Below are 12,813 nucleotides of genomic sequence, written 5' to 3' on the forward strand. Positions count from 1 at the left end.
TTGCACTTGTTCTTCCCTCTAGTATCTATGCCACATCCTTGCGTCCTTCCACTGTCTCTGCTAAGATGTCAGCTCATCTGTTAGGGTGGCCGCCCCATAGAAAACAGCTGCTCTGTGTACCTCCTGTCCCCTTCCTCTGCTCTAAGCCACAGCACCCGCCACCATCTGACCTACCATCTTTCACTCATTTATTTTTCTCCTCCCCACTGGTGTGGAACTGCCATGAGGGGCCACATCCCACAATCAGGCTCCCTACCGTACCTGGAGGGGTGTGCTATGCCCCCCAGAGGGTCGGTGCTCTTCCCGTGTCACAGACCAGCCTGGACAGAAGCCACATGGTCACTTTCTCCCCAGACAGTTGCCCTTCACTGTCCAGGCAGGACCACAGTGGTTTCTTCTGCTGTGGCTCAGGTCTCCCTAGTTGGGAGCTCGGCCACCTGGCAGAAGGTGAGTCCAAGGCCTGCAGACACTATGTTCCTAAGGCATCTGCTCCTGAGAGCCCAGCGGGGCTAAGCCCCCAGGACCTTCCCCAGCCCGGACTCTCAGCAGCTCCTGGAAGGCTCCTGGAGTCCTGGCCCTGCTGGTGAGAGAAGGGGACCACTCTCCCTCTGTGCCCTACTTCTGGAATGTCCTTCTGAAATGTTCTGAACTCTGTGCTGGGAAACAGACCTGAGTGTCCTTGGCCAGGGTGGGGGCGCGTACGGGGTGAGACGCAGCGACGTGGGGGCAGTACCTCTCCTCCAGAGCCCGGAGGGGTTGGGGTGGGGGTGTCGGAGAGAGGCAGGCTCATGCTCTCCACACTGAAGATTCTTCCTCCTCAGAAATGGCTTCTGGTTCTGGCGTCCTGCACCCCCACTTCCCCAGCCCCACAGGACGCTGCCACTTCGGGTCTGGAGACTGCACCTTAAGAACCGCTGTGTTAGAGCAACAGAACTAGCCTTTTAGTTTAGGACAACTAAACCGTCCAGTACAGCTGGTGTGGTCATGTGACTAGGATCTGGCCACCGGGACGGAAGCAGAAGTGACACAAGCGATCTTAGGGTCCTGCCCTTGGAAAGTAAGGGGCTCAGGCCAGAGGGAGGAACCGGTCAGCAGCACCAGTCAGCCCCTCCGTCAGGGTGGAGCTCTGCCTGCCCCTGCTGCTGCGTGTCCAAACCCCGGCCCCTAGTCAGAACCAGGAGCCCCAGAGCGCCGTCAGCCTGTGTGGCCCCACCTCTGGCCCTACCTGCTTTGCTCCTGGGGGCTGCTCTCTGCGAAGCTGACGTCCTCCCAGGCTCCAGGCGCATCTTCTCCAGGTGCTGCTCCAGCACCACAGTGCGGTGCCGCTCCTCCTGCAGCTTCCTCTCCGACTCCAGGAGCCTGCCGTTGCTCTCCTCCACCCTGGCGATGAGAGAGCAGGGGCTGCCGTGCTCCCGGGCACCCCACCTGCTCAGGCTCTCAGAGAGGCGGGCACACCTTACACCGGTGGGCATGGGGCTCATTCTTCCTTATTTTTTTTTTACGGTAACATAGGCATGTACATTGAAAAACCATATAATCTCTCCAAAGCTTAAAATGAAAACAAAAACAAAAAAACCCACAAAAAAACGCAGCCTCTCCCCACCCCTCCTCACTTGCAATTTCTGCTCTTCAGAAGCAACCGCTTATACCACTTTTATCTGTTTCTTTCACTACTGCCTTATTTCTACAGATGCTTATGCGGCTGTTTTTTAAGGCTTAAATATAATTTTTTGACTTCCTGTCATACAACCTGAGTTTTATTTTAGTACTCTCTCCCTGCCAAACAGAATTGCTTCTCCACCTCCCATTGCAGTTATATTACCATTTTTTGGCTCAATTTATGTTAGGTGGTGTGTTAGTTACCTACTGTTGCTGTAACAAATTGCCACAAACTTGGCGTAAAACAACACAGATTTATGGCCACATGGTTCTGTAAGTCAGAAGTTCAGCAGGTTCTGTTGGTTTCTCTGCTCCAGGTTTCACAAGCCAAAATCAAGGTGTTGGCTAACCTAGACTCTTACCTGGAGTTCCTAGGGGAGAATCTGCTTGCAGGCTTGTCCAGGTTGTTGGAAAGATTCAGTTCCAGTTGAAGGACTGAAATCCCTGTTTCCTGCTGGTTGTTGGCTGGGTGACTTTCATCTTTTAGAGGCTACTTGGCCCCCTCCTTCTTCAAAGCCAGCCAGATACCCTTTCCGTGCTTTGACTCTAACTGCTTCCGTAGCATCTATCTGACTGACCCCAGCTGGAGACATTTCTCTGCTTTTAAGGGCTCAAAAGTGATTAGATTGGGCCCACCTGGTAATCCAGGATAATCTGCCTATTTCAGGGTCCGTGACGATTATTACATCTGCAGAGTCTCTCTTGCCACATAATGTAAAGTATTCACAGGCACAAGAGCAGGGGGAAGGGCACGGAAGACAAAATCCCGTCTATCACGGGGTTACATTAGGACAGTTATTCAGACAGGCAGGATACCCACGATTACATTTTCCTTCTTATTTGCTTGCTTTTCCTGGAGTTAGTGACTGCTTTCTGTTTGTTGTTGTTATTATTGTTATTATTTATTATTATTATTTTCTGTATGCCTGTCACAAATTCATGGGCTTTGAAGACCTCGTTATTTGGTTATTTCACTGCAGGATCTGATTCATCTCACTGGGGCTGGGGCTGAGGTCCTTCTTGTGGTTAGGTATGGCATTTCAGACTTTTGTGATACTGAAGGCTCAGCTAGAAGGCCAGGACTCTCTGAGATTTCACCCAAGCAAAGGATTACATACACATACACACACATGCAAGTCAGAATGAAAGCCGGGGTGCGTACGTGCAGTGTTGGAAGAAGTGATCTTCCCACCTTGGTGAAGAGTCGAGAAGGAACAGAATGGTAACAATCTTGAACAGAATACAACTACCGACACAAAACGGTATGCCAGCGTGGCATACAGCTACTAACACAGTCTGCTCGAGCATGTTCCCTGAAGCTTTATTTGCAAAAGCAAAAGGCTAAAGCAACCTAAAGGTCCATCCACAGGGGAGAGACCAAATGAGTGGTAACATATTCACACCATGGAATGTGGTAGAATGTGTTGGGGTGGTGCTGGTTAACACAGGAGCTGCCGCCTCGTGTCCACATGTAGCTACTCAAATAAAAAGTAATGAAAGTCAAATACAATTTGAAATTCAGGTCCCCCAAAGGTCTGGGGTATCGGCTGGGAGAGACTCCCACATGTGTGACTCTGAGAGTGAGTGTCTCTTTACGTTTGTGCCCTAGGTGCCTGCTTGCCCCACCCTCATCCCACTTCTGCGTGGAGAGGCCCCGGAAGGTGAGGGGCCACGTGGAGAGAGAGGCCACATACGGGAGAATGGAGGCGCCCCTGCTGGGCGCGCTGAATGGGTGAGTGATGAAGCTGGCATGACGCGAAGCGGAATTACCGAGGCCGCCCGCCAGATGGTAAGAAAGAGTAGACCGTTGTGTTTGCGTGTTTGAGGCCACTAGGTTTGGGGTGGTTCATTATGCAGCAGTAGATAACTGAGTCACCTTGATTCACACATCCCCCCACCCCAGGGACTTCCCTGGTGGTCCAGTGATTAAGGCTCTGCATTCCCAACTCAGGGGGCCAGGTTTGATCCCTGGTTGGAGAACTAAGATCCCACATGCCGCAATTAAGCCCGCACACCGCAACTAGAGAAGCCTGTGCGCCGCAACGCAGACCCAGCACAGCCAAAATAAATAAATAAAATAAATTTTAAAAAATAGAAAGAAAGACACTCAAAGGAAATGGAAGAGAAAGTCATAATTGAGTATGTTTCTTCCATTGGGTAGGCTAGAGGCTTGTACTATCCGTTATATTTCAATGACAGAAAAAGAATTAACACTACTTTTTCTCATTTGTTTCAGCCTGTCTGAAATTCATACCCTCTGTAAGTACTTATTATTGAAAAGAAAACAAAGCTGCTTAGGGAGTAGCCATCGCAGCACCCCAGCTTCTTTGGTGACTGTACTCCATCTTTCCCTTTGGCAAGCTGCCCCTCCTCTCTTTTGGGGGGCTGGGGGGGTGGGGCTGCACCACACGGCACGTGGGATCTTAGTTCCCTGACCAGGGACTGAAGCCGTGCCCCCTGCAGTGGACGTGCAGAGCCTTAACCACTGGACTGCCAGGGAGTTGCCCCCCCTCCTCCACTGTGTGAGCACATGGAGGTCCTTCCAGTCAGGGTGCCTGGCCTGTGTCCAGGGGTGGACGTGTGAGCTACCCAGGCCAGCTAAACCTCTCCCAGAACCCACTGGCACAAGAGCCGAAAGCCACTGGGCCTGTGTCACTCCAGTGGCCCAGGAATGGGTTCCCGCCACCAAGATCTCTGGTGGACCGTCCTGGGCTCCTCTTCTGCCCTGCACCTTGGAGTCAGCCAGCACCTTCCCACGCTCTGCTTTCCCTTAACTTAGCCAGAATTGGTTTCTGCTGTCCGTCACCAAAGAGCCCTGGTGGACATGTGACACAGCCTGTTCGGGCAGACACTCAGTGGTGTCCTTCATACTTTTCAGTGTGGAGGTCACGTGGTTAGGCCATGTGTTGGCCTGGGCACCTGCAAGTCTTGCCAAAAGGGTCACTTGAGCGAGGAACACTGATTTATCTGAATAGAAATCTGTCAACAACCCGTTGGAGGAAACCAAACCCCCTGGTCCACTGCCTCGGGCCCCACGCTTCCCTCCCCCAACCAGGGAAGTCTCAGCTCCCCGTCTGTCAGTGGCTCTCTTCCTCTTTGTAGTTCCAGACCTCGGTCTGACCTGGACTTCTTCCCATCAAAGCCTCCAGTGAGACCGAGTACAGTGCCATGCTCATCCTGGACCTCCATTATTGGTGAGTTGATCGGATTGATTTACCTCCTCCAGAGAGTCCCTCCCGTGAGACACCCACCTCACAGCCACATGCATGCAATGTAGGACAGCGTAAACCACAAGTGTGACACCGGGGCCCTGAAACTGAGGGGCACTTGAGAGGCACGTGAGATGGGGCCGGGAATGCCCGGAACCGCCACCGTGGGAGCCAAACTCACCAGTGAGGGGGACCCAGTCATGGACGCCGCCTGGCCTCTGTCCAAGAGGGAGGCCCTTGGGCCAGGCGGCCCGCCCCCAGCCCACCTAGGCCCGTGAGAGGGCATCCCTGGCGCCAGGTGTTACCGTTTCTGCAGGACGGCGACAAACTCGGTGAGCCGGTCGCGCTCCACCTCGGCGGCCTGCCAGAGGGCTTTGAATTCTGTCACCTGTGTCTGCCAGGCTTTCTGTTCTGGGGAGTCCGAGAACCTGGGGACCAAGGTGGGGCAGAGGTCATTTAAGGCTTACCGGAAGAGACGCTTATCCCTGTGGTGGTGGGAGGCACTGGAAGGACATTCAGGGGTCCTTGGAAGGAGTCAGAGAGAAGGAAGCCAGCCCAGTCCCTCCTGGACTCTCCCGCTGGCTTCTCCTCAGTCTACCATTCCTGGCCCTGCTGAAGTCTCTAGACTTCACTTAGCTGGCTCCAAAGCCAGACCCCACAGGGCTATAGTTTCATCAGCACCTTTGTCCATCCAGTCCCTGTAGGGGCCTGGAGTTAGTCTGGTTGCTATGGAAGTTGGCTCTTGGGGACCTGGGGGTGCCCTGGGAACCTGTGTGGCTGGGATCTGGCCACCCCTCTCAGTGCCAGGTGGGCTCAGCCTCTGTCTCCCTGCCAGCTTTCCCTGGCCCTCCTGTATCTCCTGGCATGGCCCCACACCCAGTCCACTTTCCTGGACGCTGGACATTTGCTTTGTAATTTGGTCAGTTTTCTCCAGCCCTGATCCAGCCCATCAACCGGTTCCCTCCTTACCGCGGGGCCTCACCTGCTGGCTGGGGTTGGGACCACAGGTGAGCTCTGTCCACCACCCCAACTCCCCAGAGCCCACATGCGAGTGCCAAGCTGCTCTCTGCTGTGCCCTCACCCTTCCCAGGGAGACCCTGGTGACGCTGACTTGCTCTTCCAGAATCATAGGATGTGGGGAGGGCTGGGCTGGGGCCTGGAGCCCAGAGGCTGCCTGGCTGCCCTCTCTGGGCCCCAGCCCTCCCTCTGAACAGGGGGTGGTTGAGATGGGCTCTAAGGACTGCAGAACGTGCATCTAACCCGGCAGGTCCTCCGCTGATTTGCGTGCACAGCGCCGTTGGGAAAACCCTACTCTAATCACCTCTGTGATCTCGCGTGTTGGGGGAGGCGCTGATCCCCAGGCCCCGCCTGCCTCCCGGGCACCCCATCAGAACGAGCCACCACGCCAGCCCAGATAGACACACTCTGGGGTCACTCCCACCCCATGAACGTCTGTCCTGTCACTGACGGCAGGGCCCACACGGGGTCGGGTTCAGTAAATATTTGCGTGTTGTGGAAGAAACAGCTCCGGAACCAGCCGTCTGGGTAGCCCAGGGCACACTGGCTCCTGTATCCCTGTGGAGTGCAAAGGTCATGGCACATAAGCCTGGAAGGGACCTTGGGGGCATCTCGTCCATCTTCCTGCATCTGCTACTGTGACAACAACCTCAGGACGACAGAGCCTGTCTGTTCTCCTTGTGGTGTGAGGAGAGGGTGGCATGGGCCCTTGAGGCTCAGAGTCGGGCCCCTCTCCCCCAGTGCCCTTGTGAGCCCAGGCTGCCGGGTGGGGCATCTGCAGGGGTGGCCTTGGCCCATGGGACCTGTGCTGCCAGATGTCAGGCCAGAAGTATCCCAGGCACTTCTTGGGGAATAGGCCTCCCAAGGAGGACTGGTTTGCCAAGAGCCATACAGCAAGTCATACGTGACATGAGGGCCCCTCCGAGGCCTTGACCGGAACCCGAGCTGACCTGCCCGAGGAGTGGGGGCTGCGGCTGACAGCAGGAGCATGGCTCCAGCGGACAGTGGGTAGGGCTCCGGACAGGGCTCCAAGGCAGGACAAAGCCACCCTTTGTCTGTGAGCTGGCAGGAAGAACAAAGGGCCCGTTGAATCCCTAAGCCTTGGTTCTATCAACAAAGAGGGGGCCAGAAAGCTGAGGGGTATCAGTGGCTTAAAGTGGGGACCCATATGACATGAAATTCTCCCCCTAGAGATGGACTCTCAGTGGGCAAGAGGAGGCAGGGAAGGTGCTGGGCTCCAGGCCCTGGGAGGTTCCTCACATTAACTCTGTGGTAGCAGGAAGGACCACTAGACTGCACATCAGAGGCCAGGACTCTGGTCTGCAGCCACTTGTCCCATCACCGCATAAGGTGCTGGCCCTCCCTGACCCTCCGCATCCTTACGGAACCTTGGGAGGGTCCCTGGACTTGGCCCGGCCCTGGTTTCCTGTGCTTGTAATGGGATGCGCAGGCCTGTGAGGGCCGGGGGGGCCTGGGTTCCTACCTGGGTGAAGCCCCATGAGGACTGTGCAGGGAAGGCCACGTGAGAGCAGATTCCACCAGCGTGTGGCCCAGGCTGGTCACGGAGCTGTGCGAAGGCAGGATGGGCGCATCAGCGCAGGCAGGCAGGCTGGGCCCAGCTGCGAGGGGGGGCAGGGGCCAGCAGGGAACTGGGGAGGCAGGGGGGTGGCCAGTGCTGGCCCTTGCAGCAGCCCTGGGGATTTGCTGCCCTCCTTTCCAGAGCTCTTGCTTTGCTCAAAACAAGACAGAACCAGGGGACATCAGAGCCTCAAACAATGCAACACAGGTCTGTTTGAGAATCCTAGAAGCAGGTGAGATTCCAGGCCAGCTGGGAGCGGATTTTACAGGGAGCGGCAACCAGACACTCTTGAAGTAACAATATCTGGACCTAGCTGGCTCCTTCATGCAGATCAGGGCCCATGGAAGGCGGGGGCTGGGGTGGGGTGCAGGGGTGGGGAGGCACACATCGGAAAGACAGCACCACAGACACCCTAACATTGCACCCGTGGCTGCCCGTCCTTTCTTCTGAAGAATTAATACTCACTTTCCAACCCCACCATCCCACTTTCTCTTACCGAGAAGATCCAAGCCTGCCAGCGTGGTCTCCCGCTGAGGCCGGGGACTTGGTCGGGCCCGGGTCCTCGGGGAACTTGGAGGAGGCTGGGTTGACCTCGGGCCCACTGGACCCCTCACCTACTCCCTTATTCCGAAGATACTGCAGGGAACAGACGTGGGTTCCATTCTCAGGGCTTTGGCTTAGAGGCCTGGAGGAGGCAGGAGGAGGCCTTGGCTTGATTTCGGGGCTTTCAGGGGATGTGAAAGAGGCTTCTTTTCAGGAGGGCACAGCGAGGCCTATTTGGTGAAGGCTCTCCTTGCATGATAATGACAGCTAATAATGCCTCTCTTCAGAAAGGGAGCTTCATGGCCAGAGAAGGATGACTGGGCCAGGAAGCTGTTCCACATTCAGGTCCCAAGGGGAAGTGTGGGGACAGGCCCACCTCTCCAGGTAGGCCCACCCACACGGGGACGAATGCCAGGTGTGACTTGAGGCCAGTGGCCTTTGTCAGCTGGAGACACTAAGACCTCCCAAACACCTGGAGCCAAGAGTGAGGGCAGGCAGCCTGGCAGGGAGGCTGGGCTTCCCAGGCCCCTGCCTTCCCCCATCCCTCCCTCTTCCAGAAGGCTGGTGGGGCCGGCTGAAGGAGGAGCACTGGAGGGCCTCCAGCCGGAGGTCAGGCTACCATCAATGGTGGGACAGTTGGTGTGAGCCCCAAGCAACCTGGCATGTCCCCCAAGCCCAGCCCGTCCTGAGAAAACTGGCAGTGTGTGGCAGCCTGTCTGGGGGGTAGTGCTTGGCCCCCGGTTGTCTGGTGGCCTCTGAGGTGAGCATCAGTCCTCTTTTGTGTGCCTGGAGCCAGGACAGCAGGGTGGCAAAGATGCTGTGCCCTCCGGGCCTCTGCCAAGGCAGAATATCTTCAGGGGCTCACGCCTCAGATGAGCATTTACTGATCAAATACTGTGTGCTCGGTCCTGGGCCAGGCACGGAGGCACCGTGGCCTCTGCCCCCTCCAGGAGAAGTTGGGGGAGAAGACAGGAAATTGCTCACACAGTGTGACCAGAGTTTGGCTTGGGGATGCACAGGGAGTTAGGAGAGTGCCCAGGAGGGGCTCGTAACACAGAGTGGGTGCTCTGGAGCTTCCTGGAGGAGCTCTTGACTAATAGGATCTAAAGGCTGACGGGGAGAAAAGGGAGGGCGTGTGCTTCAGGCATGTGCACAGGCCCAGAGTGGGGAGGAAGTAGGGCCATGGAGGAGCTAAATGGCACCCACATGGCCAGAGTGGTGGAAAGTGGGGAGTGAGGAGAAGATGCAGGAGGGGCGGCAGCAGGAGCTAGTCACATGGTGCCCTGCAAAGTGGACGAAGAAGCATGGCTTCCCTTCTGCCATCTCACTGCCTGGAATGTGGACATAAAGGCTGGCACTGCGGCCACCATCTTGGGCCATGAGAATGAAGGCCACAGTTGGCGAGGGAGGGGGTGAGCTGGTGGGAGCCTGGACCCTGGAGGACTGGGTGAGGCTTAGGATGATGGGGAGCCACAGACAGGTTTTGTGTGGAGCAGGGAGACAATCGGTTCTGTACCTTAGAGAGGAAAGGTGTGTGCACCATAGCCCGGGGAGCCAGACGGAAGCAGGGAGCCAAAGTGGGACCAGGTAGGACGTGGTGCAGCCCAAGTGAAGGCAGGTGGAGAGAGGTGGAAGTGGCTGAGGTTTCTCTGGATACTGGATGGGGTCACCAGGACGTGGGATTGGATGCCGGGCGGAGCCAGCGCCCTACTCACCTGCACACTGAGTTGCCCGATCTCCGACTCCAGCTGCCGCACCTTGGCTTCCCTCTCAGCCACCATGGCCCGCAGCTGGGCCACGAGGCTGCTGCTCCGCTGGGCCTCACTGTTGAGCTGCTGGCCCAGGCGGTGCTGGGACACGCGTGTCTTCTCCTCCTGCAGGCTCAGGCTGCCCAGAATCTCCTGTAGCTGCTTCAGCTGGTCCTGCAGGGCCAAGCAGCAGGGTGGGCGAGGGTCAGCCACGGCTCTGGGGGAAGAAGGACAAGAGCAGACTGCCTCCCCCACCCCCAGCAACCCACCGCTTCCCTGCTCCCTTGGGAACCTGACAGTGAGATGCTAGTGTTTCCTTGAGAAGCAGGAGGAACACCTTGCCTGCCCTCGGGGGGTTCAACCAGGTTTTCCTGTCCTCAGCTTCCTTCTCCCTGACATCGGGGTTAAGAAGGACATCCACGGGGATCTCGGGACAACAGAAGGCAGCTCAGATGGTGGCCCCTCAGCCAGTGGGGGAGACACTGGGTAAAAAGAAGCCCTATCCCACTGTGCTGGAAGACCACCTTTGAAGGCGGTACCTGGACTCCTCACCATGGATCCTTCAGCACCTGACGGGGACCCCATCCCTGGAGATGCCCCCAAGGAGACTCCTGGGGTAGAGGCTTCCTGCCTGGGGTCTGGGAAGGACCATGCTGGTGACCTGGAACAGGTAAGGGCGTTGTCCTCACCTCATTGTAGAGGAAATGGAAGCCCAGAGAGCCCCGGGGACACTGCTGGTGAATGGCAGGGCTAGGGCTGGTTGGCAGCTCTCACCATGCACCTTCGGTGACAAGGAATGGTGGCCCCAGGGACCTCAGAGGACATCCAGCCCACACCTTATTTAAAAACAGGGGGCTGAGGCTCAGAGAGGGGATGCAGCTCGCCTAGAGTCACACAGTGAGGTATGAACCGGGGCAGGCCCAGGTCTCAGGTCTTCTGTGCCCTGCCCACCACCCTGCCTGGTGAAGTTATTATGGACCAAGGCATGCCTAAGCCAGCATCGGTTCCCCCTTGCACCCCCGTCAAGCTAGCCACGACCACCCCAGGGCCCTGTGAGCACAACTTGGAATTCAGAGACCCTAACCCTGGGGTGGCTGAGGCCCCAGAGAGAAAAGGGCAGCTTAAGGTCAGGAAAGCAGTGCGGCTGTGTTAGTCAAAGGAGGTTTTATGACCGGATAAATCTGGTTTGAATTCAGTTGTGTGGCCTTGGATGACTTACGTAGCCAATTAGAGCCTTGGGTTCCGCATCTGTGAAATGGGATTATGTGTTCCTAGGAGTCATCTTGGAGACTAAGCATTATAAGCCGCACCCCAGGTGCCCAGAAGGGGTGGGGTGCTTTCTGCTGTCACACAGATAAGGGTACACCAGCCCCTCAGCTGTCCCTTCCACTCCTCTGTGAACGATACCCCAGGGGATGATCCCACCTGCTGCCCCCTCATCCTCTTCTTTCTCCCTTGGGGTCCGCAGGCCCAGGGGCTTGCGCCTGGCCTCAACCGCCCGCAACACGACCCGCACTGGAAGCTCGGGCAGCCTCTGAGCTGCTCTGTACCTGTGGCCAGGCTTTGGGGCTGGGCCCAGGGGAGGCCACGCGCCCCCGGGTTGTGCAGGTGGCATTCTGGGGTGAGGGCGGGCCCTGGGGTGGGGTGGGGTCCCAGGGGTGGCTGTACCACGAGGGCGTCGATGAGCTCGTCGTCGTGCCGGCCCTTCTCCGCGAGGGTCCCCATCTGACTCCTGAGGGTCTTCACTTCGCTCGACAGCACCTTGTTGCGGGACCTCACGCCCTCCAACTTCTTTTTCAGCTCCTCCAGCTCTCTCTGGAGGGCGTCCCGCTCCGCCACAAGTTTCTGTAATCAGAGGGCGCCGTCACGGGCTGCAGGGCCGAGTGGGATGCGGGCCACGGCGGAGCCCTCGCTCCCTCTCTCCGGTGAGGCCAGAGAGCAAGCCAGTGCCGCCTGGGCCCGGACCCCCAGCCCCCGCCTCCCAGGGGTGTCCGGTGGTCTAAGCACGTGATGGGCGTGACCGGGAGGGGTGACAGCCAGAGAACACAGGGGCTGGACTCGGGCACGAGAGGAAACCCACCGGCCAGCGCTGGGTGTGTCCTCCCGAGGACCCTCAATCCCTGCCTGAGAGGTGAAAAGAGCAGAGCCACGCCTCGGTGGACAGCGCCAAGCCTGGGGTTCAAACTGAGGTGCCTCGCCCCGCCGTGAGCTAGTTTCAGGTCCAGCATCTCCAAAACAGCCAGAATGGGGCCACCCAATGTTCGTGAAATGGGCTCTGGGGGAGGAACCAGCCAGGCAGTTCAAGGTGGATGGACAGGACGTGAGGAACATGCACAGAGGTGACGCCAACCCCGGAGCCTCCAAGTCCTCACGGGGGTGGTCGTGGTCTCCCAGCCCTATGTGCCCCTGACTTCCTCCCAGGCACACGTTACCTGCCAGCTTTCCTGTCTTTCCCTCTCCAGGTTGCGGATCCGCAGCAGGTTTTTCTCCTGCACCGACAGCTTCTGTGGCTCAGGATGGACAGACAGCTCATCGCTGGCTGTTTCTGCCGACCGGCTCCGAGTCTGTCCCAGCTGTTTCTCAAGCTCTCGAACCTGAGGGTGGTTCCACAACAGGTCTGCCCTCAGACTCGACCCCCTCAGAGGGGCCGTCCTGGGATCCGACGGGAGACCCCACTAGACCGATGATGCCACAGTTGCAGGTGGACGCGGAGGCCTCTAGGAGAGGGACTGGGGTGGGGAGGGATGGGAGGGATCTGCGGTGGCCTCCTGAGCAAAACAAGGGAAGACACTGGAGAGCTTTAGCTTCGAAAAGAGAAGGTTGAAAGCAAATGAGAAAAACCACCCCATCTCTCAGGCCGAGAAGCAGATGCGTAGCCGCAGGTACTTGGGAGGGAAAGGATAGCAGGTCTCGGTACCAGGGAGAGCTAACAGACAGGCCACCCAAGCCTGGGTGGGCTTCTCAGGAGGCTGTGGGCTCCTGGCCACTTGGAGGAGATGCTGCAGAGGGAGGGCAGGGTTTGGAAGCCGGGAGACCAGCTCAAAGCCTCGCTGGCTGT

General features: G+C 57.6%; 1 protein-coding gene across 1 annotated transcript in view; it reads right to left on the reverse strand.

Annotated features, from left to right (window-relative positions):
• The window catches only part of CCDC13 (coiled-coil domain containing 13), a 29,115-nt gene that overhangs the window by 1,608 nt on the left and 14,694 nt on the right, over nucleotides 1-12,813 (reverse strand). Inside the window, exons 7-13 of the mRNA XM_057706262.1 lie at nucleotides 12,188-12,349; nucleotides 11,424-11,600; nucleotides 9,723-9,929; nucleotides 7,961-8,100; nucleotides 7,369-7,452; nucleotides 5,174-5,296; nucleotides 1,226-1,380 (exon numbers count right to left, since the gene is read on the reverse strand). Coding sequence (XP_057562245.1) covers nucleotides 1,226-1,380; nucleotides 5,174-5,296; nucleotides 7,369-7,452; nucleotides 7,961-8,100; nucleotides 9,723-9,929; nucleotides 11,424-11,600; nucleotides 12,188-12,349 — 1,048 coding nt within the window. The remainder of the gene's footprint in view (nucleotides 1-1,225; nucleotides 1,381-5,173; nucleotides 5,297-7,368; nucleotides 7,453-7,960; nucleotides 8,101-9,722; nucleotides 9,930-11,423; nucleotides 11,601-12,187; nucleotides 12,350-12,813) is intronic.

Source organism: Hippopotamus amphibius, chromosome 13, assembly GCF_030028045.1.
Source record: "Hippopotamus amphibius kiboko isolate mHipAmp2 chromosome 13, mHipAmp2.hap2, whole genome shotgun sequence".
Lineage (NCBI taxonomy): Eukaryota > Metazoa > Chordata > Mammalia > Artiodactyla > Hippopotamidae > Hippopotamus > Hippopotamus amphibius.